Source organism: Phacochoerus africanus, chromosome 9, assembly GCF_016906955.1.
Source record: "Phacochoerus africanus isolate WHEZ1 chromosome 9, ROS_Pafr_v1, whole genome shotgun sequence".
NCBI classification, from domain to species: Eukaryota; Metazoa; Chordata; class Mammalia; order Artiodactyla; family Suidae; genus Phacochoerus; species Phacochoerus africanus.
The window spans coordinates 49,966,097-49,992,986 of NC_062552.1; the positions used below are offsets into that span (position 1 = coordinate 49,966,097).

The 26,890-nt window shown below is 43.2% G+C and overlaps 1 protein-coding gene across 1 annotated transcript in view; it reads right to left on the reverse strand.

Moving 5' to 3' along the window:
- The window catches only part of MTHFS (methenyltetrahydrofolate synthetase), a 53,362-nt gene extending 33,592 nt beyond the window's left edge, over nucleotides 1-19,770 (reverse strand). The window contains exons 1-2 of the mRNA XM_047796099.1: nucleotides 19,547-19,770; nucleotides 12,112-12,373 (exon numbers count right to left, since the gene is read on the reverse strand). Of these exons, the coding sequence (XP_047652055.1) occupies nucleotides 12,112-12,373; nucleotides 19,547-19,663 (379 nt within the window). The 5' untranslated portion in view covers nucleotides 19,664-19,770. The remainder of the gene's footprint in view (nucleotides 1-12,111; nucleotides 12,374-19,546) is intronic.
- Between the last annotated feature and the right edge of the window lie 7,120 nt (nucleotides 19,771-26,890).

A 26,890-nucleotide genomic window follows, 5' to 3' on the forward strand; every position in this document is an offset into this window, starting at 1 on the left:
CACAAACACACATAAAGGTGCATGCACACACACATACATACACACAGGTGCACACAAACCTCTAATTTAAAAAGTTTTTTCCTATGTCTTTCTCGGGTTGTTTGTTTGTTTGTTTAATGCTACTAAACTATAAAGCCCTAATGAGTCAGGCTTCCAAAAAAAACTGGTCTCGACAATCTGACAAACTAATTCATCCCAGGACATCTTAGCAGTGATTCTGGCTTCCAGCATCACGACACTCGAAAACTTACATTTTTATGTGTATTGCACTACTTTAAACCAAAGTCGTGAGATGGGCAGATAGGAAGACAGTTTTGTTTCTGTTCATTTTCCATCTCTTAGCTCACTGCCCACTTCATCCAACAATATTGGCTTGTTCTTCTTGCTTACTTGTGGATGATTAGTAATACATACATGATTTTAGAAAATGATCAGCATGAAAAATAAACATCGATGGATTATGTTCACATTTCTTGGCAGCTACAATTAATCACTCATTCAATATACAATCATTAGGCTTATACTCTTAAAAGGATATTTAAGCTGGTGAAGAAAAAGGTGATGCATCAAGTTCACTGGGGTACCATACAGCCCAAACACAACAAGGGAAATGTTTCAAACTATTTAAGGGTTTCTGTAAGGGGCAGCAGGACCATCAGCTAAAAGAGTTACACAAAGGCACAAGCTTAAAATAGAAAATAACTCCTAACCTCCTATAAAGTGGTCTGAAATGGAATGGGCTTTCCTGGTAAGTGGTGGACTGCCAATCCTGCAATTATTAAAGTTAAAAAAAATGTTTAAATTACAAGCATGGGGTATAATAAAGCCAATTCAATAACACAAAGCATACTGAGGTATCATAACATGGGTAGAAATATGAAGGAAGAAATGTTTAAATCTGACTGGGGAATCTAGGGAGGCTCCTAGAGGCAGCCTTTATGCGAGACTTAAAGGATGATTACGATTCAAAAGTCAGACAAAGAATATGGGCGTGTCAGGCTGAGGGAGTTAGAAGAGCAAAGACAGAAAGATCTTCCCCAAAAGAAAACACACACACACACACACTTCTCCTCATCTTCCTTGAATTCTGCTACTGAATCTGGACTTATTTTCTAGAGAGTGAAAACAAACCTTTCAAGGGGTGGAGTAATACAATCCAGGTGAGTGTTAAGGTCACTTTGTCAGGAACATGAATCAGAGAAGTCAAGTTTCAGAGAAGGGTGGCCAGGGAGCAGGTCACTGCCATAACCTAAGACAGAAACGTCAACCCCAACATTTGCCAAATGGACAAAGGTGGAATTTCATTTCACTTTACTGGCCCAGCTTCCTTGAAATCATGTCTTGCCCTCATTTCGCAATGGAGAAAACTCCCTACCTCACTTTCCTGGAAAGAACATGTTCTAATTCATCATAAAGCAACACCCCAGTCTTGTTGGCCTTTCAAAATGCTACAATGAAGAATTTTAGAGGGCCCTTTTCACTGCTGAAGGCATCCATGGAAGTACAGATCCTCTTGGCTTTTGTCCACAGCACAGATGGCTAAGACGGAGGCTCTCCCCAGCCTGCGGTCCGACGTTCCCCGGGCTGCAAGACTGTCCCATCAATCCTTGGGGAGGGAGTGACAGAACACAGGGGAGGACCTGCTCACGAAGAAAGGAGGAGTGGGGGAGGGGGAGAAAGCACATTTCCACGGCGACACGGAAACCCATGGTGGCATTTATGCACACGCCAGTTTTCACCACTCTGACTTGATATTTAAGGGTCAGAAAACTAAACTAAAAACAATTTATTTTTTTTCTAATTCAACCTCCTCTTAAAAATTCTGCCTTTTCTCTCAACTGAACTATATACAAAAACACACATAAACCTAATAGGCATTTTAATGTCTCAATTAAAAGCAATAAAAACTGAATTGAAAAAGAGTTTAAACACATGAAGTTCTATATGTAGGAAGTCTGAAGTCACCTGGGTTAGTCCTTTTAATGATACTTAAGTGCTCCATAGTACACTCAATGAATCATTATGCTTGAATAGAACGTTTAGCAGGCTAAGCCATCTTGGCAAGAAAAACAGGCCATAACCCCTAAGGTAGTATCTTTTAATCTTAATGGGCTGGGAGTTAACAAAAAGTAAATTACCACTCTCCAAAATGAGCATATAGTCTAAAGGTGCTGCTGCAAAAGATAAAACAGACAAGCCTGGAAGCGCTCCAAGGAAGCCTATCAGGAGTATACTTATCATTCAAATGAAAGGCCCTGTTACCAATAAAAGCCTAGACTGTTCTTCCTGTGCATTTACTTGACTATAAAATGATGGAAAAGAAGCTTAACTTCAAAACCAGTGTACTTTTAGAGACATGTGACTTAGATCAGGTTCTTCCTTGGGAGAATATGACAAGGTTCCCATGAATACAATTACCAACAGTACCTGTCCCATGAAAGGTGCTGGTGCAGTTTGCTGTCAGGAGAGGGAACGAGGATCCAGGTGGTAGAGCATCTTAACAACTGAGGTGTGAAGAAAAGACGGTGGCTCAAAGGGAGAGGAAAAGAGGAGAACCCGGTGACCACTGCATTGTTAGGAACTCCGTGTGTGTCCTTGGAGAAGTCACTTGACCTCCCCGGGCGTCAATTATTCCCTCTGAAACAAGGATGATGAAGCGAGGACCAGTAGCCTTTGCTCCAGCTCCCACAGGGTCTAACTCTGAAGGCAACGGTCTCTACCCCCCTGAGGGAGAGGTTGCCCTCAAACTCCTGCAAAAAGCGTGTGCAGTGTGCAAAAGCACACTCCAAAATCACAACCGCTTTGATTTCTTTTTTAGTCATCCGAATGTATTTTTAAAGTTCAAATAAAATGAGTGAAGCGGATTTTTTTAAAGTTCAAATACAACGAGTAAAGCGGATTTTTGCGAAGCACAGAGACATGTGTTAAAGGTTTAGAAACACCACTTCAGCAAGTTTTCTGTAAATCATAGCAAAACATCAAACCATGGAGGAACCCATAACTGCTAATTTCTCGTGGACGCTTTGAAAGTCCTCTGTGATGACAGTGCTATTAGAGTCTCCACAGAACATAACGAGACAATACCCATTGCCTGGACCATGCACGCAGCACAGACCTGGCGGCTGCTACAGGTTTCACGCGGCACTCTGACTCGGCAGATGGAAAAGACTCGCAATCTTGGTATTCCTAGGAGAACCTGGCATTACAGAAGATACAGAGCAGCACCTTCATCCCATCCTGGGCCCAGCAACCACCCTGGCACGCAGCTTCTTTTGTCCCCTCGCCCACACGGGATGCCTCAAGTGCCAAGATGTGTGCAGGTGCCCTGGAGACCCATGGGTTCTGACCAGTCTTTCACATGAGTCTAGACTCAGAGACTCAGGGCCTACACACTAACTCACAGCTCCAAACCCAGGTGTAGGAGCACACAGCAGGTACAACACAGCAGGTACAACATTCTACCTTCATCTTAACTCTATAGCGTCCCCAAAAACATTCCACCCTGATCTTAACTCTATAGCATCCCCCAGACGAGTGTTGGAAGAAGACAGAACAATTGCAAGGTTATTCCAATCCAGGACTGATGTGAACCCTTGATGCTCATATACCAAATAAAAGCATCACAGCATCTTATAAAACAATTTCTGATATGCTTTTTATTTTATTTTTCTTTTTATGGTCACACCTGCAACATGCAGAAGTTCCCAGGCTAGGGGCGCGTCAGAGTTGCAGCTGTCGGCCTCCACCAGCCTTAATCCACTGAGTGAGGCCAAGGATTGAATTCACATCATCAAAGATAGTATATCGGATTCTTAACCTGCTGAGCCACAGTGGGAACTCCTGATATGCTTTTTAAAAGGTCCCTAGGTTGTTATTTTTTTAAATCTGGCTTTCCTTTAATGGCTATAAAATATTGATCATCCATAAATTTATACAAGCATGCTCTGAATTCATAGAAGTGTTGGCTTTACCTCAAAAAACGTTCACTGAAAGTCTATGATGTGAACCACAGGATGTTAGGCACCAGGAGTACAGATGATTTAGGAGAAGATCTCTGCTCTAAAAGAGTCCACATCTCTAATTTTTTTTTTTTCCTGTACCACCAGGCAATTCTCTGACATCCAGCTGGGTGTCCAACAATTCAATTCAATTCTTACAGAGCTACCTGGAGGGGGCGTCAGGTCCCACATGTTAAGGGCTCAATGCCATAAGACAGCCTGCCCTACCAGCAACCCCCATGCCAGATGCCAGTCACAAAGTCCAGGCTGTCACCTGTGCCTCTGACCTACCAGCTCTCCATCGGAGGGTCCCACCACCCCTTCCCTGAGTTGGATTTGTTTGATTAATTTGCATGAGCTGCTCCCAGGACTCAGAGAAACATTTTTACTGACTAGATGGCTGGTTTATTATAAAAGGTTATAACTCAGGAATAGCCAGATGGAAGAGTGACACAAGGCAAGGTAGAGGGAAAGGGCCTGGAGCTTCCAGCAAGTCCACATGCTCACCAGCCAGGCAGCTCTCCAAACCCATCCTTTGGGTTTTTACAGAGGCTCCACTACATCAGCATGATTGATTGAATCACTGACTGCTGGGGATGGAGTCAATCTCCAGCCCCTCCCCACTCCCCAGAGGACAGGGATGGTGGGGGGACTAAAAGTTCCAACCCTCTCATCACAAAGTTGGTTCCCCTGGCAACCAGGCCCCATCCTTAGGTGCTTTCCAAAGTCGCCACATTAATATAAACGCAAGCGTGGTTGAAAGGGGTTCGTTATGAACATCAAGACAACCTTTATTGCTCTTACTTCTTGGGAAATTCCAAGGATTTTTAGGAGCTCTGCCAGAAACAGGGATGAAGACAAACACATATTTCTTATTATAAATCACAGCATCACAAAGTCTCTCAGCAAAGAAAAGAAATATACCCTCTAGGAGAACTTGTAAAACAGGGGAACATATGTTAAGTGCCAGGCGAATAAGAATTAGAGAAGAAAGGGACAGTACTGGGGGCAGCTGAGGAGGGCTTAGAGACGGTCAGCACAGGCTTCTCTAATAACGACTGACATTTTTGATCTCTAACCACGTGAGCCACTTCACTACTAGGCACTTCACATACGGCATCTTTATCCTCGAAACAGCACGATGAGTGGGCACTGCAATTACCCCCAATTTCATAGGGAAAAAAATGTGTCCTTTGGATGTCAAGCAATTTACCCAAATGGTAAAGCCTAGATTCAGACTCAGATCAGTCTGACCCAAAATGCAATGACCTTAAACACTAGACAAAAAGATACTGCCTGGAAGGAACACCTAAGACATTCCAGCCTGGATGTGTTACCACATCCTACAGTCCTACAGCAACGTGTGTTCACAGTGACAACTCAACTGCTGCAAAAACAGCAGGAGCCACATCAGTAACCAGAGCCCCTTTCCTGAACACCTACTATGTGCCAGGCACTCTTCAGGCATCATCTCCCTCAAGGTTCATAACAGATCTGAGAGGCAGTTTCATGACATCCCTCTACAGATGACAAAACTGACACTCAAAGGAGTTAAAGTCATATAGTTAGAAAGTAGCAAAACTAGAGCTCAGATGCAGGTTTATCTGATTCCCAGGTCTATGGACTTAACTGTGGAAATACTGTCTTCCACTTGTCACAACCCTGGCTGAAGCAGAGCAACTGCACCAGGCAGAAGCAGGGGTCAGGTGAAAAGCCAACGAGGGAGTTCCTGTCGTGGTGCAGTGATTAACAAATCCAACTAGGAACCATGAGGCTTCAGGTTTGATCCCTGACCTTGCTCAGTGGGTTAAGGGTCCGGCGATGCCATGAGCTGTGATGTATGTCGCAGGCACGGCTCGGATCCCACGTTGCTATGGCTCTGGCGTAGGCCAGCAGCAACAGCTCCAATTAGGCCCCTAGCCTGGGAACCTCCATATGCCGAGGGAGCAGCCCTAGAAAAGGCAAAAAGACAAAAAAAAAAAAAAGACAAGGAGGACCAGGCAGCAACCTAAATGTTTAAATTTTATCCTATGTCCCTTTTCTTGGCAACAGTTAGCTAGCAGGTACCTCACTCTGCTCAGGTATACAGATCCATGCCATGTACAAGGAAAGGCTTGAACGGGATAGAAGGCCTGCACAAAAAGAGATAGTGCAGGAAAAGCAATATAGTCAGGAAGCCAAATGGAAGTTTATTCCAATGGAACAGACAACGAAGAATCAAAACGATAAGTGAAAGATTCCCCCGAACTGGAATTAGAGAGAGACAAGTGGTAAAAACATTACAAAGAAAACTCTGGGGTAACTGGATGGATACAAAAGAGACAAGGATGATTTTATGGTCACAAACTGGATACTCATAGGAATGTTCTGGTTGAGGACTAGGAAGTCTTCATTAGGATCATACATTTTTTGAGTTATGTGTCAGGTATGCACAGGCAGGTATGAATTCCTAAAGAGCTTCCAGAAAGACCAAAAATTTAAAAATCGGCACTGACAAAGTCATAAGTGCAAAGAGCTTGCTATATCTACAGATTTTCAGCAATGACGGACAGCAGATGTGAGTTTGATTTTTGACTGTCCAGTATTCACTCCCCTAGTTCTGGCAATGGCGCTTGTTTTCCTGGTGGTGAATCACTCTCAGCCTGCCCTCAGCTCAGCGCTTTGGGCTGGGCTGCAGAGGTGGTCCAGGAACCCCATGGGGTCCATCAGCACATCCTTTCACCCTGGTTACAGCAAATGGCTCAGGGATGGGCATGTAAGGCCCAGGCCTGTCACTCAGCCTTGACTCAGTGTGTCCTTGGCCACAGTGATTAATTTCAAACGGACGCCTGACCCAATTTGGGTCAATAAGAGTTAAAGAGCAGAACTTTACTGGGGCTGTTTTAAAAAACAGACTTGCTCTTTTCTGCTGGGACTGCTAGCAATAATGATGTCATAGAACCTGAAAATGGCCACCTCTGGCACCAAGAAAGGAAGCCAACATAGATGAAAGCAGAGTCAAAAAAGCAGAAATAGGCGTTCCCTTTGTGGCTCAGGGGTTAACGAACCCGACTAGGAACCATGAGGTTGTGGGTTCGATCCCTGGCCTCACTCAGGGGGTTAAGGATCTGGCGTTGCCGTGAGCTACAGTGTAAGTCGCAGATGCAGTTCAGATCCTGTGTTGCTGTGGCTGTGGCGTAGGCCGGCAGCTGTGGCTCCAATTTGACCCCTAGCCTGGGAACTTCCATATGCTGTAAGTGTGGCCCTAAAAAAAGGAAAAAAGAAAAGAAAAAAAAAAAAGCAAAGCAGAAATAGAGTAGATTCTAATGACTCTGATCCAGCCATATGTAAAGCTAGCCCTTTTGTGGATTTTTCAGTCTCTGGACCAACAATATCCCAGGTTTGCTTAAGCCACATTGAATCAGATTATGCATTTTCAATGGAAAGATTCCTGGCTAATCTAACGGCCCAAGCAGCCCTCACTTTGAGAATAAACTGAGTAAAGAAGTAGCCTCTCGACTTTACTTACCCATCTGGTTTTTTTTTGTTTTTTTTTGCTATATGCATAACACAAAAATACCTGTGTGAAATTTTTGCTTAGGAACTTACACTTGCAACCAAGGACACCAAAGCTCACTTTTTTCTAAGCTGTGATAACAAGAGCAAACCAGAAAGATAAAGAGGCTACATAAGCTATACTGGGAACAATCTGAGCTCTAATCAGTTTGTCCCAAACACTATGAAGCTAGATTTATGCTGTAGCACTGAAGATGCCATATTCTAAACTGCTGATGCAAGTGAAAATCCATGGTACAGAATGTGATGCTGGGAGATAACAAAGAGCAGACACTGCCTATTTGAACATTTCTATAAACAACAGCAAAGAGCATCAGCTCCCAGACCACAGTGGCAAGAAACTACAGGTATAATTTCCTCGCCCTTTGCAACCCAGATTGCAAGTGCCTGCAAAAAAAAAAACACATGGGGAGAAAAAGCAACCCATCCCACAAATATAGCATGAATAAATGCTATGGAGGAGGAAAAAAACTGAACAACCAGTTTTCTGAGTGAATCTTAGGGCCAAGTCTTGAACTGCTGTATTCTTAGTATTCCGTATCTTTTCATTTGACACTTATATTTGAAGTCCATTGCAGGTGGGACGCTCATTCTATTTACATATGTTTTCTGTCTCCCCAGCTAGAGTGTGAGCCCCCTGAAGTTCAGGACGTTATCTTTCCAGAGCTGAAAGATATCTTTCCAGGTGTCTGATACCAATGAGATGCTTGGAGAAATGTTTGTTGTAAATTATCAGAGTGTTAAACACTTGGGTAGCACTGAGTTGATCTTATAATGAATAATTCTGCCCTTTTTGTTTCAAATTAATAGCGGTTACCATTTACTGAAGACCTCCTAGGTGCCATATAATGGGCTAAAACCCATACATAAATGATACAGCTCATTCGCTTGGACTGAGTTTATCCTAACCAGGAAGTACATGTAAATTAAGAGGGAAGATAATGCTTCTTCTTTACAACTCCCACTACCGTATTTAAATAGAAACAGAACGAATGCATGAAGTTTCGGGGTGACGCATTTTAGCTCAACCTAAGGAATACATTCTAGAAGGTACAGAGCTGTTCTACCAAGACAATGGGCTGCCTCTGGAGAAAGTGGTTACTGAAGGATGCCAAGTAATATTTCAATTAGAAGGCCATCACAGAGATGACGTAAGCATTGAAGGAGCCGCTAATACAGTCAAGCAGAATAAGGAAAGTACCCTAGGCTCTACCCATGAGCCCATGAGTCTGGAGAAGCTGATTAAGTGTGAACAATGTCAGAGTGTACAATTCATATCTTGCCTTATCTATAAGCCTGGGCTAGCTCCCAAAATACACTGTATTCCCTTATGTCTTCTTGTCTTAAAATGCTTGCAATCTTTCTTCTTGAAGATACGAAAAAGTTTCATAATGTTGGCATCCATCATTACTGACATAGGACATGAAGGAGGGAGATCTGAGTGGACTGTTGGTGCCTAAACATCTAACAAAGTACAGAACTGGATAACACAGCAGAAAAAGTAGCCAAGTAAATAATCTCCCTATTACCATAAGTCCTTGACTCTGTCCCTTCCCACGCTGTCATATTGATTTTGTAGGTTATGATGCTACATGGAAAAGGAACAGAAACTGAGAGAAGATTGCATAAAGCTTCACTGGGATTTCTTTGCAGTTATATAAGCCTTAACCAAAAACATACACCTCTAAGATAGGTTTGAGGCATTTGATTACAAAATCGTACCCTTAGCTTGTTTTGCTTCCAGTTCGTTGACTGCTTGACAATGATTAAATCTTCCAAGTGGCTGTTGGCCAAGGAACAGCATGTATAAAGGTCCAGCAGTAGAGAAGGGAAAACAAAGCTGGCCTAATTTGAGAAGATACATACACCTCTTCAGAGGTATTGCCGCAGCTCAGATCTGATCCCTGGCTGGGGAACTGCACATGCTTCAGAGTAGGCCAAAAAAGAAGAAGAAAAAAAAAAGACAAAGAATGGGAGAAATTATTTGCAAATGATGCAACTGATAAGGGCTTAATCTCCAAAACATATATACAACTCAACAACAAAAAACCAAACAACCTAATTGAAAAATGGGCAAAAGACCTAAATAAACTTTTCTCCAATGGCCAACAGGCACTCGAAAAGATGCTCAACATCACCAACTATCAGAGACATGCAAATCAAAACTACAATGAGGTACGAGTCACAATGAACATCATTAATAAACCTACAAATAACAAATGCTGGAGAGGGTGTGGAGAAAAGGGAACCCTCCTACACTTAGTGGGAATGTAAACTGGTGCAGCCACTATGGAAAATAATATGGAGGTTCCTTAGAAAATTAATTATAGAGCTGCTGTATGATCTAGTAATCCCACTCCTGGGCATCTATCCAGACAAAACTATAATTCCAAAAAGATACTTGTACCCCCTATGTTCACTTAAGCACTATTCACAAGAGCCAAGACATAGAAACAACCTAAATATCCATCAACGGATGAACAGACTAAGAAGATGTGGTACATATATACAATGGAATACTATGAATCCATAAAAAAGGAATGAAATACATTTGTGCAACATGGCTGCAACTAGAGATTCTCATACTAAGTGAAGTTAAGTCAGAAAGAGAAAGACAAGTACCATAGGATATCACTTATATGTGGAATTTAGAATATGGCACAAATGAACTCTATCTACAAAATAGAAATAGGCTCACAGACATAGAGAACAGACTTGTGGTTGCCAGCAGCAAGGGGAATGGGATGGACTGGAAGTTTGAGGTTAGCAGATGGGAAGTATGACATTTAGAATGGATATACAATAAGGTTCCACTGTATAGCACAAGGAACTATATCCAATTTCATGACGGAAAATAATATTTAAAAAAAGAATGTGTGTGTGTGTGTGTGTATATATATATATGACTGAGTCACTTTGCTGTATAGCAGAAATTGGCATAACATTGTAAATCAACTACACTTTAATTTAAAAAAAATTAAGTATGTCAAAGAAAGACAAATACACAATATCACTTGTATGTGGAATCTAAAATATAATGCAAATGAATCTATATACACAACTGAAACAGACTCACAGACATAGAAAACAAACTTATGGTTACTAAAGGGGAAAGGATAGGATAAACTGGAAGCATGGGACCAACAGATACAAACTACTATGTATAAAATAGAGAAGCAACAAGGATTTACGGTATAGCTCCAAGAAATACATTCAAAAATCTTACAATAATCTAAAATGGAAAGTACATACATGTGCCTGAATCACTTTGCTGTATACCTGAGGTGAACACAACACTGTAAATAAACTATACTTCAATTTTTAAAAATGGGATTGGGAATCTAGGAGAGATTCAGAGTGGCTACAACTTAGACTATAAAGTGAGGGCACAGAAGGATATGCAGGGTCAGATAAGGAAGAGCCTCGTTAAGGAGTGTTTACTTCAAAGTAAGGGCAGCAGAGAGTCACTGAAAGCCTTTGGACAGGGGAGAGAAATGGTCAGCTTTGCATTTCTAAAATCTTGCTTCAATTACTGTGAGAAGAATGGACTGAGAGGGAGGAGAGGACCCAGGACACAGAAAGGAAGAAGAGTTAGGAAGCTGCTAGAAGCCGCAAGGGAAGACGGCAGCTCACACTGCAGTGGTGGCAGTGGGATTAGACAAAAGAGGACAGATTCAATAAACGCTCAATAGATAAAACCATTAGGACTTGGCAGCAGATCCTGCAGGGGGCAGGGCAGAAAGAGAAAAGCCAAGGGTGACCTTGAGATTTCTGGCATGGTCAACTGGGCGGCTGATGGTACTGGGCACCAAGAGTGACCCGGGAGGAGTTCCTGTTGTGGCGCAGCAGAAACGAATCCAACTAGGAACCTCAGGCTGTGGGTTCGATCCCTGGCCTCACTCGGTGGGTTAAGGATCCAGCGTTGCCGTGAGCTGTGGTGTAGGTTGCAGCTGCGGCTCCAATCTGGCATTGCCGTGGCTGTGCTGTAGGCTGGCAGCTACAGCTCCAATTAGACCCTTAGCCTAGGAAACTCCATATGCCACAGATGCGGCCCTAAAAAGACAAAAGACAAAAAAAAAAAAAGAGTGACCTGGGGTGGTAGGCGTTCAGGGACCATGATTCAGTTTGGAACAGGTTGTATTTGATATGCCCATGTGACATCCAACTAGTGGACAGGTCTAAACTAGAGAGACAAATGCTTATTAGCATTAACAATGATGTCCTTATTAATATACAGACCACACCTGAAACCAGGGGAAATGACAGTATTATTCAGGGAGAATGTATAACTCAACCCATAAGGTTAGGGCAAAAGATTGTGAAAAAGCAACAATACCTTGGTCCCTTACTATTACACTTGACACTTCACAGCGTACAGAGGGCATCTCACCTTAAGCCAGATCAAGTGGGTGTCTTGGAAGATGAGTGAAATACAAATTCACCGCTGTAGAAAAAGTGACCCACACTGACCCAACCATAACAAGTAGATCAGAGGTATAATAATCCCTTACAGCCTGACATCATCCTAAAATGCTAATTCTAATACCATAACACTCACCTGTTGACAAGGCCTCCTCTCGAATCTCATTCTCCCCGGGCTGATGAATATTCCAGGATGTTTTGGGAAGGGAAGAAATTTCCTCGGGCGATGCTAATTTCACCATATCCATGTGATTGCTCTGGAAGTGATACCGTGGGATAAAACAGGTCTTGCCTTGTTGGAAAATGTCCCTGATGATCTCTTCCGTCTCGATTTCATCTGGCATGCTCAGAAAGATGGAAATTCTTTTGGACTTTAGATACTGACTGTGGGCAATCACCTGAATGGAAAATGATGCAATTATATTTTCTAAGATTATATGTTGAAAAACTAATGATTCCCCTTAACAGTTTTTAACACTTTCTCCCTTTTCTCTCAACCTTCTCCAGTTTCTTCTTCCTAAAACAAAAAACAAACAAGAAGCCCAGCAGTGTGCTACAGTCAGTCAAAGAACGCTGCATCCTGAAGCCTGACTTTTAGTTTTGGACGCACTTACTTCTCTGATCCCTTTACATGTCTCTGGCACACCTCTAGTAGGTACAAAAATTCATTACAAAGTCACGATGGGAGTTCCCGTTGTGGCTCAGAGGGTTAAGAACCCCACTGAGGTTCTTAGTGTCTGTGAGGATATGGGTTCAATCCCTGGCCTCACTTGGTGGTTAAGGATCCAGCGTTGCTGCAAGCTGCGGTGTAGGTCGCAGATGCTGCTCGGATCCCACACTGCTGTGGCTGTGGTATAGGCTGGCAGCTGCAGTCCAATTCGTCCCCTCACCCAGGAACTTCCATATGCCACTGATGCGGCCCTAAAAATTAAAAAAAAAAAAAAAAAGTCACATGGGGCCCTGCAGCTGTCTGGAGAATTCCAGGCTTGACCCCACCCACCCATTCTAGCAGCTTTCACTCCTGTCACACACTTCCCTGAGAGTCTGTCCTTTCTTTTAACTCAGAACCTTCCTCCCACAAGCCTCACTGGATTGTCAGCCTTCTCCACCAAATTCTAGCCTTTAAAGGCCAACTCAAGGCCTAAGTTTTCCTGACTTCTGCAGAACCCTTACAATGCTTAGAGTTAATACACAACTTAACATTTAACTACATGTTGTCATGAGTTGATTATTAACTGCTTCGTGTGCCCAAAATGTAGTATCCTAGCTACATTTAAATGTGAATTCCTAGCTATTGTCAACACCTTGCATGCCACGCAATTCTCTTAGTTCTACTGACCTCAGTCGCTTTTGCTACAACTCTTCTGTTCAAACGAATGTTAAAATGTTCACAAAGATGCAAGGTCGGGGGCGGGGGGGGGGGGGGGGGGGAATCCTGGAGGGGCAAAGACCTCTAAAAGCAAGTGCCACGTTGTAAGGAGGTGGACCTGGACCATAGGGTGAAGGAATCCCTACATGCTCAGTTTAATCATCCATGAGCAGAAGAGGGCTGAGCTTTGCTCCCCATAGAAATGTTAATAATCCCAGAACTTTTCCAGACTCAGAAGTTAGTTCTTAGCTCCCTTTTTTTTTCCTTCCTTTTCTGTTCTTCCCCGTTCTCCAAGCTAAGGAGAAAAATTACTGCAGACATGGCTTATAAATATGACTGCCAGAAAGACACAGGCACAGAAAGTCAAATTATTCCTAATAAAATGGGACACACAGAAGTTAAGGAGATAGAGAGCACCTCACCAGGGTCAAGGAAGGACGTTCATTCCATCTTTCCAAGAAGGCCTGAAATAGGCAAAGCAAATGGACTTGTGAAACCCAGACACTAAGCTGATCCGAGGCTCTGGGCACCATGTAAGCTTCTGAGAATTTTAAGTGTCTATCTTGTTCTCTTTAAAGCAGAACACAGACTCAAGAGCTGAATAAGCAGTAATAAACATGAATTAAAATTCAGTGCGAGACTGTGTATACACACTTATCTTTCTTTCTTCCTCAAATCTCATTTACATGACAATAAAGAAGCACAGAAGAAGAAAGCCTTGATAGCACTGATAACAAGAGAACAGAAATTCGACTAGTTTCTGGAAGACAGAGAGTGGATGGGACAGCCACTTGCAGACAAAACAGCAGCAGATCCCAACACTCGATGCAGATGCAGGTCAGACAGAATCCACTCTTCCCATGGACTCTCTAGATGACTACAAAAGGCTAAGAAATCCCCATTATCGCACCTTCATTCATAACTATGTGCAGACAATAAAAGTTCATCAAACATTTTAGAAAGCCAAAACACAAAAAAGGAGGATTTTTTTTAAAGGGGGGAGGGGATGTAGGAAGTGATCCAGTAGAAAACTGAGATAATTATAATTCAGAGAACACAGATTTTTTTTTTTAATTCAAATTACTTTTCTCAGACAAATTCAAGAAGATAGTTGCATCTATAAACAGATGTGTTTCCAAACAGGCTGAGAAAATAATCAGAGAATTTAAAAAAAAAACTACTTGGAAAGTAAGGTTACCAAAGTTAAAACAATTAAGGAAGAGACATCGATCAATCTAAGATTTTTACTATTTGATCCACAGGAATTACAGAAAGGAAAAGAAGTAATCAAAGACATAAAAGATAAAGATACGGATCTTCAGATTGAATGGAGATCATGAGTGCTAAGCAGAACAAGGAAAAATAACTTTCTTTTTTTTTTTGTCTTTTTGCCATTTCTTGGGCCACTCCAGCGGCATATGGAGGTTCCCAGGCTAGGGGTCGAATCGAAGCTATAGCCGCCGGCCTACACCAGAGCCACAGCAACGCAAGATCCGAGCCACGTCTGCAACCTACACCACAGCTCATGGCAACGCCGGATTGTTAACCCACTGAGCAAGGGCAGGGATCGAACCCACAACCTCATGGTTCCTAGTCGGATTCGTTAACCACTGCGCCACGACGGGAACTCCAGGAAAAATAACTTTCAACTTGAAATTCAAGCTACCAATAATATACAAGGGTAAAGACATTACCTAATACATAAAGTAGATAAAAATTTACCTCATAGATATTTTCTCCCCCCAAAAAAGGTTATTTGAGAATATACTCTAATAAGATAAGAGGGAAAGAAAAGAAAGAAGGCACTGGATACAAGAAACAGCACTAATTCAGAAAGAGTAAGAGGAAGCCCAGGGCAATGGCTATACCACAGGCTAGAAGGCAAGCAGACCAGAGGGAGCAGTGGGCTGGAGTGCTTTCAAGAAGAATGTGGATTTATATTAACCGAAAGAATGAAAAAGAATCTCCTTCCCATTGTGGCTCAGCGGTAACAAATTGGACTAGTATCCTAGAGGATGTGAGTTCGATCCTTTGCCTCACTCAGTGGGTTAAGGATCCAGTGTTGCTGTGAGCTGTGATTCCTCCATTGCTGTGGCTATGGTGTCAGCTGGCAGCTGCAGCTCAGGTTCAACCTCTAGCCTGGGAACTTCCATATGCCACACATGTGACCTGAAAAAGCTAAAAGAAAACTACTGAAAGATGGCATACAATGGCATGTTCTTGTTCTGCCAAAAAGGAAAAAAAAAAAGGCAATCAGAAACTTCTTCTAAAACACAGAGCTAAAGTGAAAATGTATAGTCCAAATGTGAAAACTAAACATGACAATTTCAGGCAATTATAAAGCATAAGAAAAAGAAAGCATTTGATATTGACACTTGAAACATTTCCCTCTCAGTCCAACGCATCTAGTGACATAAAATTATACATCCTTTTCTTACATGTTTAATGATATAACTTGGTTCTATAGTGAACATCATCTATATAACCCAAAATATTATCAATATTATTCACTTGAATTTCAAGCTTAGAAATCAGCCACAGAAAATGCTCAGTAGACTCATTATGACTATAGAACAGGGTACAAATATTAAACAAAATTGATAATGTATATATGATGATACAAGTGTCAGAAATTGGCAGATCGAATCGAAGATCGAAGACAAAATGAGTACAGGGGCACTAATTTCCTCATCATATTTAGTTGGAGAGTCCAGATCAAGCATAAAGCTAAATTTCTTTTCTATACATTACTTTTCTGATAAATTTCTAAATTATTCTTAAAAAGTATTGTGTGAATAAGAATAAACATGCCTTCCTTAAATACTACTGGGAGAAAGGCATCATTTAATACTTTTATTGAACATGCATGATGGCAAAACACTGCTCTACTCACAGCAGTTTGATGTTTGGGGCGTTGATCCATTGGTCATGAAATCAACAGTGGTTTACAATCAGCATTTTCAAATGATAGAGAAAACATGAAAGTTCATTGCATTTAGCAAGAGTTTATGAAACATCTGGTTGTGTTGTGAAACACATTACTGACATGAATGCATTTGTTTGTATGGGGTAAAATGTATTTATTACTGAGTCATGAGTCTGCTTTTTTTTTTTTTTTTGTCTTTTCTAGGGCCACACTGCGGCAAATGGAGGTTCCCAGGCTAGGGGTCGAATTGGAGCTGTAGCCACCAGCTTACACCACAGCCACAGCAACGCAGGATCCGAGCCACATCCGCAACCTACACCACAGCTCATGGCAACGCCGGATCCTTGACCCACTGAGCGAGGCCAGGGATAGAACCCTCAACCTCACGGTTCCTAGTCGGATCCGTTAACCACTGAACCACAACGGGAACTCCAATAGTCTGCTTTTTCATTCTTCTCTCTCCTCCTCTGATGCCAGCTCAACCTACTGCTAGCCATGGCTCTGCCTCTAAGCGCTACTATTCCCACCTAGAGTTTTTGCATTCTAATCTACTACACACAAAGAAACCAAACTCCACTCATCTTCATTTCCTCCATGCCTTCCAAAATCTGCTCCCACACCTACATTTCTTGCACCTGGTCATGGTAAACACACTTTATCCCCAGTTCCAAATTTTGGAATCATAGGTGACTCCCCTTTTCCAATATTTTGGAACCTCCATGCAATAAATTTCCAAGGCCCACTGATTCTTACTGCACAGTCTCCCATTTACTGGCTTCCCTGCCCAAGCCCTTGTTTACATCTCACCTGATATCGCAACAGGGCCCTACTGGTCTGCATTTTTTTTTTCTCATTCTTCCTTCCTCAATCCATTTTCCAAAATGCTGCCAATATTCTTTCGCCAGATGATATATCAAATATACGTAGGGAGTTCCCATTATGGCTCAGTGGAAACAAATCCAACTAGTATCACAAGGATGTGGGTTCAATCCCTGGCCTTGCTCAGTGGGTGGGTGATCCGGCGTTGCTGTGAGCTGTGGTGTAGGTTGCAGACACAGCTCAGATCCTGAGTGGCTGTGGCTGTGGTGTAGGCCGGCAACTGTAGCTCTGATTCAACCCCTAGTCTGGGAATTTCCATATGCCCCAGGTGTGGCCCTAAAAAAGAAAGAAAAACAAACAAACAAACCAAAAATATGTGAAGTACTCAATATATAACATCTCTTTAACACAGCTCTTTAACCCTCACAATAGTCCTGAAAGGATATCATCCCTTTCACAGAAAAGGAACTGGATAAGGAAGCAGAACGATGAGGAGACTTGTCCAAGGCCTTATGCAGCTCAAATGCAGTGGAGTCAGATTAAATCCAGATATGCATAGTTCTAAAACCCATGTTAAACTGTCTTTCCCTCTCTTGACAAAATATTTCTGCACATGTTCACACATTCTATCTTCCCTTCACCTGACAAAACTCATCTCGTACTTCCAAACATACCTTAGACATCTTCCTACAGAAAGCCTTCTCATTCTTCCTCCCCTAAGCTACTAGGGGAATTTTGGTGTTTATGTTTCTAAAGCCTTGGTGTTTACGTTACCATGTATCTGAAAGGGCTGCAATTCTTCATTCACATATCTGTTTCCTCTTCTAGACTCTCTGTTCCTTTAGAGCAACAATCCTATCTTTTTTTATCCCAACCCAGTACAAAGCAAAATATAGACTAATGTAGGCCTTCAATATATGTGAACTAATTAGCTAAATTTTAAGCACCTGGAGAGTAAGGCTAAGCTCCTATATTTCTCTATATCCACTAAAGCAAGCAATGCTTTCTTCATAATAGCTTTAAAAATTCCATTTGAATAAATATACTAACATCTGCATAGATCACCTCCTGCACACCTATGCATACAAAGAGTGAAGTGAAATGCTTGTATTTACTTTTATGGCTTTAACCCATAGGATCCTTGAATTTGAGAAACTAATGGATGATAGAATAGTGAAGTGAAGAGCAATTAAAAAATTCTTAGGACAGAGTTCCCAACATGGCTCAGTGGTTAATGAACCAACTAGTATCCATGAGGACGAGGGTTCCATCCCTGGCCTTGCTCAGCGGGTTAAAGATCTGGCGTTACCCTTGTAGGTTGAAGATGCGGCTCAGATCCAGCATTGCTACGGCTGTGGTGTAGGCAGACAGCTACAGCTCAGATTTGACCCTTAGCCTGGGAACTTCCATAGGCCACGGGTGCGGCTCTAAAAACACAAAAGACCAAAAAAAGAAAAATTCTTTTGCCGTATCTAATTTCAGGGAATATCAAGGAAAAGGACTCTCCTGCTAATTTCCGAATAAAATATTGGGATCTATATGAGAGACAGGATATTGGGGAAGACAGGAAGACAGATCATTAGTTTGTCCCAGAATTACTAACATTTACTTATTCACAGGACATCAGTTTTTTCCCCTTTGATGTCCAACAAAAATCAGTCTCCCAGACATTTTCTAGAACATACTCTCGAGACAGGATCTGATTGCCATTTTACTGATAAGAAAATTGGCACTACATAAACAGACTGAAAATATAATTCAAGTTGGTCGGCAAAAGTAATGAAACCGAGTATGACAACCGACAAGGAACCCGATTCATTCTCCTAATTTCCCTCTTCTGCTTCCTATCTTCCCAGGGAGCCTAAGTATGAGACTCGGTTCTTTCTTCCACTAATTTGAAAAAAGCATGTAATTTCACCTACTGCGGGCAAGAAGGTTAGGCCCTAGGGCTACTGAGAATGGGCCCAGCCCTCCACACGCTCAATGAAGTGCAGGCAGCACTGGGCTTCAGTCCTGTTACACCTCTGCATCCTTTCTTGCGCTCCATCGTCTGAAATAACTGCATCTTTCTCTGGATATTTTACTGATACTCCTGGACTCTTCTTTGTAATTGAGACTCACTGAAGGCACCTTGGCGCTCAGGGGTTCACCTGTCTTCCCCTCCAGATCTTTCAGTTCTCACGCTGCTCGTACCTCAGCAGTCTGTCACCCATTTCCATCCTCTCCCTCCAAAGTCCCATAACTCCCCACGCCGCGGTCAACCCCACGAGCCAGTGCCCAAGAGCAACCAGACGCCCACAACGGGACATGCGCACACTGAAAGGACTTTGCACGCGCTTGGGGGACGTGCGCGCGCCTGGCGGACGTGCGCGCGACAGAGGCTTGCGCCTGCGCAGAAACAGAGGCCTGATGTTGCCTGGTCCTGGCGCTGTGGCCGCCGTCCTCGCGATCTCCCACCTTCTGGGTTAAGAGACGGGACTGGCGCAGCCGCTCCTCGGCGCTCACCGCCCGCAGACGCTGCTTCAGCTCGGCCCGCAGGCTCCGCTTAGCGCCGCTCACGGCCGCCGCCGCCATCTCGCGGGTGCGATCTGGCCCCTTGTCCGCAAGCCGCTGGATCTGCCGGCGCGGGGGAGGATCCGGGCTCCGACGGGCGGGCCGCTCGCTTCCGGATCGCGAGGCGCACCACGCCTCCCGCACTTTGGACCCGACTTTCGTGCAGCCTTTGCGGTCTACGCACGCCCCTCCCCCAGCAGGTCGCGGTCACCGACTTCCCGGTTGCTCGCTCTGTCTGCATCCTGCACTGCTCTGCATGCCAGACCTCCTTGGGCCTGCAGTACTATTGGAAGGAGTACTATAAAGGCCACTCTTGATTCCCTACGTGCCATGTGTCATGCAGTACTGGGACTGTCTGGGGCCGGAAAAGGCTTAGGCAGGCCACAAAGAGAATGTGGGCGATAGACAGTCCTACTAGTTACAGGGAAAATGACCTTTATTTATTCATTTATTTTTCTGTAATAACACCTTCCTCTTTTTCTTTTCCTGTAGCTGGGAGGGAGCTGGTTTACTGCTGATGGGTGGGACAAATCACTGATGAAGCAAGTGACTTCCCTTTACTCGCAGCTTCTGTCTTCTGTTCACGTCTAGATTATTTAGGGATTATTTAGGACTGAAAGTAAGTCCATTACAGGGTTAAAGTCCAACAAGATTTTCACTGTGGAATAACTGGAACTTGCTCCTACTATAAAAGTTCTATTCCTTCAGAAACAGATGATTATGGAATTGCCGTTGTGGCTCAGTGGAAATGAATCTGATTAGTATCCATGAAGACGCAGATTCAATCCCCCGACCTCAATCAGTGGGTTACAGATCTGACGGATCTGGTGTTGCCAAGAGCTGTGGTGTAGGTCACAGACACAGCTTGGATCTGGCGTTGTGTTGTGGTGTAGGCTGGCAGCTGCAGCTCAATTTGACCCTATGGTGGGAACCTCCATATGCCCTGGGTGTGGCCCTAAAAAGACACAAGGAAAAAAGAAACATGATTAGGAGCGGAGACCCAAGACTTTTTTCCTTGCAGGGTCTGTGATCTGTATTGGGAGAAGAGAAGATGGTAACTCAAGGGAAGAACTAGGTGTGGAGGAAGGCTCTTTTATGTCAATTTTACCCCTGACAATGTTCACACTCGGTAATCTGAGGAAAAGGTGAGAAAGCTAATTATTTGGTGGATAAAGAAAATAGACTTTGAAGTTGTTGGACGTTTAGAGGAAATATAGAAAGTTTATGTGAAAGTTTATAAGTTTTATGTCAGTAAATCAACTTTACTAAAATCTGTATGGGAAAAGAGGCATGGAAGAATAGCTAGGAAAACACTGAAAATGAAAGACCACAGTGGGGAACTAGCCTTTCCAGGCACTGAAACATATTATAAAGCCTCTATAATTAAAACAGTGTGATACTGCCACTTGAATATACAGTGGACCAGTGCAATAGAATAGAAAGGACAGAAATAGGCATACAGTGGACTTCCTAGCCTCCAAACATAATCACATGAGCCAATTCTTTATAATCTTTCTGTAGGTAGATATTGTCTGTTGCTACTGTTGTGGTGTATATGTAACCCCAAAAATATGAGCAATGAAAGAAAAGTAAATTGGAATTCATCAAAATTAAGAACATTTGGGAGTTCCCATCGTGGCTCAGTGGTTAACGAATCCGACTAGGAACCACTAGGTTGCCGGTTCGATCCCTGGCCTCCCTCAGTGGGTTAAGGATCTGGCGTTGCTGGAGCTGTGGTGTAGGTCACAGACACGGCTTGGATCCCGCGTTGCCCTGGCTCTGGCGCAGGCCGGTGGCTATAGCTCCAATTAGACCCCTAGCCTAGGAACCTCCATATGCCGTGGGAGCAGCCCTAGAAAAGGCAAAAAGACAAAAAAAAATTGTGCAACAAAGGACACCATCAAGACAATGAAAAAACAGCCTACAGAATGGGAGAGAACACACACAAGTCATATATTAGAAAAGGAAATTGTATCTAAAATATATAAAGAATTCTTACGAGTCAGCAATTTAAAAAAAAAAAAAAAAGATGGTGTTCCCGTCGTGGCGCACTGGAAACGAACCTGACTAGGAACCATGAGGTCGTGGGTTCGATCCCTGGCCTCGCTCAGTGGGTTAAGGAGATGGCGTTGCTGTGAGCTGTGGTGTAGGTCACAGACGCGGCTAGGATCTGTCATTGCTGTGGCTCTGGCATAGGCTGGCTCCGATTGGACCCCTAGCCTGGGAACCTCCATATGCCACAGGTGTGCCCCTAAAAAGACAAAAAAAAAAAAGTAATCCAGTTTAAAAATGAGCAAAGGACTTGAATAGATATTTCTCCACATAACATATGCAAATGACCAATAAGCACAAGAAATGATCTCAACATCATTAGTCATTAGGGAACTCCAAGTCAAAACCACAGAGAGATACCACTTCACAGTATGGTGGCTATAATCAAAAACGCAGGAGATATCTGTTGATGAGGATATAGAGAAATTGGAACCCTCATGCTCATGGGACTATAAAATGCTACAATATGGATGGACCTTGAAAGTTGTAAGCTAAGTGAGAGAAGCCAAACACAAAAGGCCACGTATTGCATGACCCCATTGATATGAAATGTCCAGAACACGCAAATATACTGAGACAGAAAGTACATCAGTGGTTGCCTGGAACTGGAGCAAAGGGGGCGTGGAGTGCAGGATTTCTTTGGGGGACTATGAAAATGTTCTAAAATTAGGCTGAGATAACTCTGAATAGACTAACAACCACTGAACTGTACTTTTTTTTTTCTTTTTAGGGCCACACCTGTGGCCTATGGAAGTTCCCCGGCTAGGGGTCGAATCAGAGCTGCAGCTGCCGGCCTGCATCACAGCCACAGCAACACCAGATCCCAGCTACATCTGTGACCCCACAGCTCATAGCAACGCTGGATCCTTCAACCTACTGAGTGAGGCCAGGGGTTGAACCCGAACCCTCACAGATGCTAGTTGAGTTCTTAATCTGCTGAGCCAGAGTGGGAACTCCTGAATTGTACATTGTGAAAGAGTGAATTTAATGTGAATTGTATTTCCATAATATGAAAGAAGAAAAGGATAAAAAAAATGTACATGTATTTCTGGGGGAAAATACAATAAATACAACCTAGAAGTAAAGGTTGGGTATGTATAGGGAATGGGTAAGAAGGTGGAACTGTTGGAGAGTGGGATGAATTGTGATGGGGAGAAAGTGACCTTTCATTGATTAGATTTTTTTTATCACTCTGACTCAGAACCATGGTAATGTTCTATATACATCTACATACAACCACAGTGTGGAGAGAAGTCTAAATAGAATACAAGCCTACAAGCCGGGACAAGCCAGCTGAACTGTTTTGTAAACGATTAACAGAACCACAACGAAGTGAGTGAAGAAGACAGAACCAAGTTAAGTAGCTTTGGAAAACAGTGTTTTGACCGTATACAATAAGGCTAAAGACAAAACTGTACAGATACCTCACTCTAGTCAGTGCATTTGTTTTCTATGGGGTTGTATATTAGCAATTGTGAAACAAATTTATCTGGAGTTCCGGTCGTGTGCTCAGTGGTTAGCGAATCCGACTAGGAACCATGAGGTTGCGGTTCGATCCCTGCCCTTGCTCAGTGGTAAGGATCCGGCGTTGCTGTGAGCTGCGGTGTAGGTCGAAGACGCGACTCGGATCCAGCGTTGCTGTGGCTCTGGCACAGGCTGGTGGCTGCAGCTCCAATTCGACCCCTAGTCTGGAAACCTCCATATGCCAAGGGAGCGGCCCAAGAAATGGCAAAAAGACCAAAAAATAAATAAATAAAATAAAATAAAAGAGAGAATTGAACAAATAAGCAAAGATATTGTGGATCATGAGATTCAGGTTTCTCCTTGTTGGAGAAACAAGTTACACATAAGGAAAGAGGAAGTTGGGGGATGAACCTCCTGGGCTGGAGTATAATTAAAAGTGTCATGTATAAACAAATGGATAGACAGAGAAATAGAGATATGCATGTTCAATACACATACATATATTTCCTAGCTCTGTGAGAGGACCTAGAAACAGTGACAATCCAGTAGCAATGAAATCCAGCATCCAGATCTTGATTTTTTTCTTTTTAGGGCCGTACGAGGGGCACATGGAAATTGCCAGGCTAGAGGTCCAATCCAAGCTGCAGCTGCTGGCCTACACCACAGCCACAGAAACTCAGGATCTGACTCATGTCTGCAACCTACACCACAGTTCAGGGAAATGCCAGATCCCCAACCCACTGATCGAGGCAAGGGATTGAATCTGCGTCCTCATAGATACTAGTTGGGTTTGTTTCTGCTGTGCCACAACGAGAACTCCCAGATCTTGATTTTTAAAAAATTATTCTCCAATAAATGATCAGGGCTTCTTGATTCTAGAGTTGGGGCAGGGCCAAGGTGGGTCTGGAACATCCTGGGGGGCTACAAAGTAAGGAAATGGTCAAAAAGGAAGGGAACATGTCAAAAGCAGCCAGGTACCAAATTGGAGTTCCCAATAGCCAAAGCTGACACAATTTGAACAGCAAAAATAATAATTTTCTATTACAACCAATGGAATACCCTATGGCAAGCACTATGCTGAATTCTTTACATACTCCTATATTCCTCGAGACAAACTATGAAGTAGGTAGTATTGGGATATTTTTTACAGAAGAGGAAACAAGTTTGGAAAATCATATGTGTCTTGCCCAAACTCATATGGATACTATGTAAAAGGAATCAGATTCTAACCCAGGATCCCCAAAACGATGCCAGGCCTCCTCTTTTCTTCTGTCACAGCAGAATTTCATCAGCACCTGCTCTTGTTCCCTGGGTGGACGGTCAGGCTGGGACCATGTTTTCCAGTCCCTGTATCCTTGGATGCTCAGCTCAGGGCCGGGCATGGAATGAGTCCTGGGGAATATTGAAGTGAGTGAGTGAGGGCTGTGTCAGGAGCCAGGTGGGTAGGAAAGCACTTGGCTGAAGCTGATAAAATCCCAAGCTGCTGATGGACGTCCAATTCGAGAGAAGAAACTCCTTGTACTCTTCACTGTCACTTCACAGCTGGAATACTGTACCACATTTGAAGAAGGGTCTGACAAACAACAGAATATTTAGAAAAGGGTCACTCCTTCAGCTTTAGGTTGTAGAGTTTTATTCTGGAAATGTAAAAGAAAAGCCATCATGTCACCAGGGGAAACACAATGACCCACTGCCCTGCGGCCTTACAGATTGCATTTACCTTCAGTTCAACAAATTGTGTAGACATTGAGCAAACGCATGGGACAGGGGCAAGCTGGGAGAGGGAGGGGCAAAGAGGACTAAATAGAGTTTCTGTCATCAAAGACAGCAAGCACGGAATTCGCTTATATTCATGGGCTCATTCTTACACTTATAGACCCTAAAACTCCATTTTCATCAGCACACCAAAATGGGATCTGTTTACCCATAGTTGCTACGTTGAGTGTGGTTCATGAGCCAACAGCATCAGCATCACGTGGGAACTTTTTAGACATGCGGTATCTCAGGCTCTCCCCAGAATCTGTGTTTTTATTTTACCATGATCTCCAAGTGATTTTTATCCATGTTAAAGTTTGGAACGCATTACCAAAGATTGGAGTGTAAACCAAGAACCAATCTGCAGGAAGAAACAGAACTATTATGCAAACCATGGTATAATCAGACTGTACAGATCATTCTCTGCAGTTAGACAGATCAGGAGGTTTTCTGATGACCCTTCACTTCCTCTTCCCCCACCCCCACACACATCCACATCCCAAGGAAGTGCCTTTTCAGCTGAAATCCCAAGGCTGAGTAAGGATTAACCAGGCTCGAGGGGAATGAGATCAGAAAGATGGGGGAAGGTTAGAGAATTTGGACTGCATATTGGGAATAAATTGTTGAGGGGCAAGAGCAGAAGCAAGAAGATCAGTTGGGAGCTTACTGCAAAATCCAGGTCAGAGATCTTAGATGGCTTGGGTCAGGGTCGTAGGACTGAAGATGGTAATAAGTAGTTGAATATTGGATGTATTTTAATGGTAGAAACAGACAGTATTACTTCCTGATGGAGAGATTAAGAGGCAAAGAGTCTAAAGGATTTGCCTCAGTGAATGGAAAGATGAGGCTACCATTAACCAATGGTGAGGGATGCAGGGGTTACAGATTTGAGAGGTGATGACAATCAGATATTCACATTTGAATATAGTGAGCTTAATAGATTTGTTCAGCACCCAAGTAGAAAGATGTCAAGTCAGCAGTTGAATATGGGTCTGGAGTTCAGAGGGTGGGGGTCTGGGCTGGACATATGAATTTGGGGGTTTTAAAGTCATGATACGGAATGAGATGTTTAATGTGTGAGTATAGATTAGGAAAAGAAAGCCAAGGGCTATCCAGGGGCTCCCCAATATTAAGAGTTAGACAGTTAGCTTAGGGAGATGAGGAAGATTCATCAAAGGAGACACAGTGGCCGGTGAGATTGGACAAGAACTGAGAGAGACTGGTGTCCCAGAAGTCAAGAAAAAATACATATAAAGAGTCATACATGGGGTGTTTCCCCCCCCCCCCCCCCCCCCCCCGCTCAGTGATAAGGAACCCGACTAGTATCCACAAGGATGTGGGTTTGATCTCTGGTCTTGCTCATTGAGTTGAGGGGCTGGCATTGCCGTGAGCTGTGGTGTAGATCACAGATGCGGCTCAGCTCCATGGCTGTGGCTATGGCATAGGCTGGCAACTGCAGCTCTGATTTGACCCCTAGCCTGGGAACTTCCATGTGTCGCAGATGTGGCCCTAAAAAAAACCAAACCAAACTGAAACAAACGAACAAAAAAAAATGCTCATCCACTGTGTCAAATGTCATCACATCAAGAAATCTGAGGACTGGGAAGTCATCCCTGAACTTAGTAGTGGGGATGAAAGTATGATTGGGAATAAGAGTTCAGGAGACACTGAGAGGAGAAATTGGAGACAGCAAGGATAGACGCTCTTTTGAATTTTTCTACAAAGAGGAGAAGTTAAAAAGGGGTGACTGCTGAGAGTGCGTGTGTTTGGTTTGGTTTGGTTTCGTCTTAGGAGAAATTACAGTGAGTTTGTGTGCTAAGGGGACTGGTCCAACAGAGGGAAGATTCTAAGATGCTGAAGAGTAAGGCTGAAGAGATGTTCCCACAGAGGCAATAAGGAACAAGGTCTCATACATAAATACAGGGCATGACCTTCGAACAGTTGAGTCGCAGTAATAATAGGAGGGAAGAAAAAAAA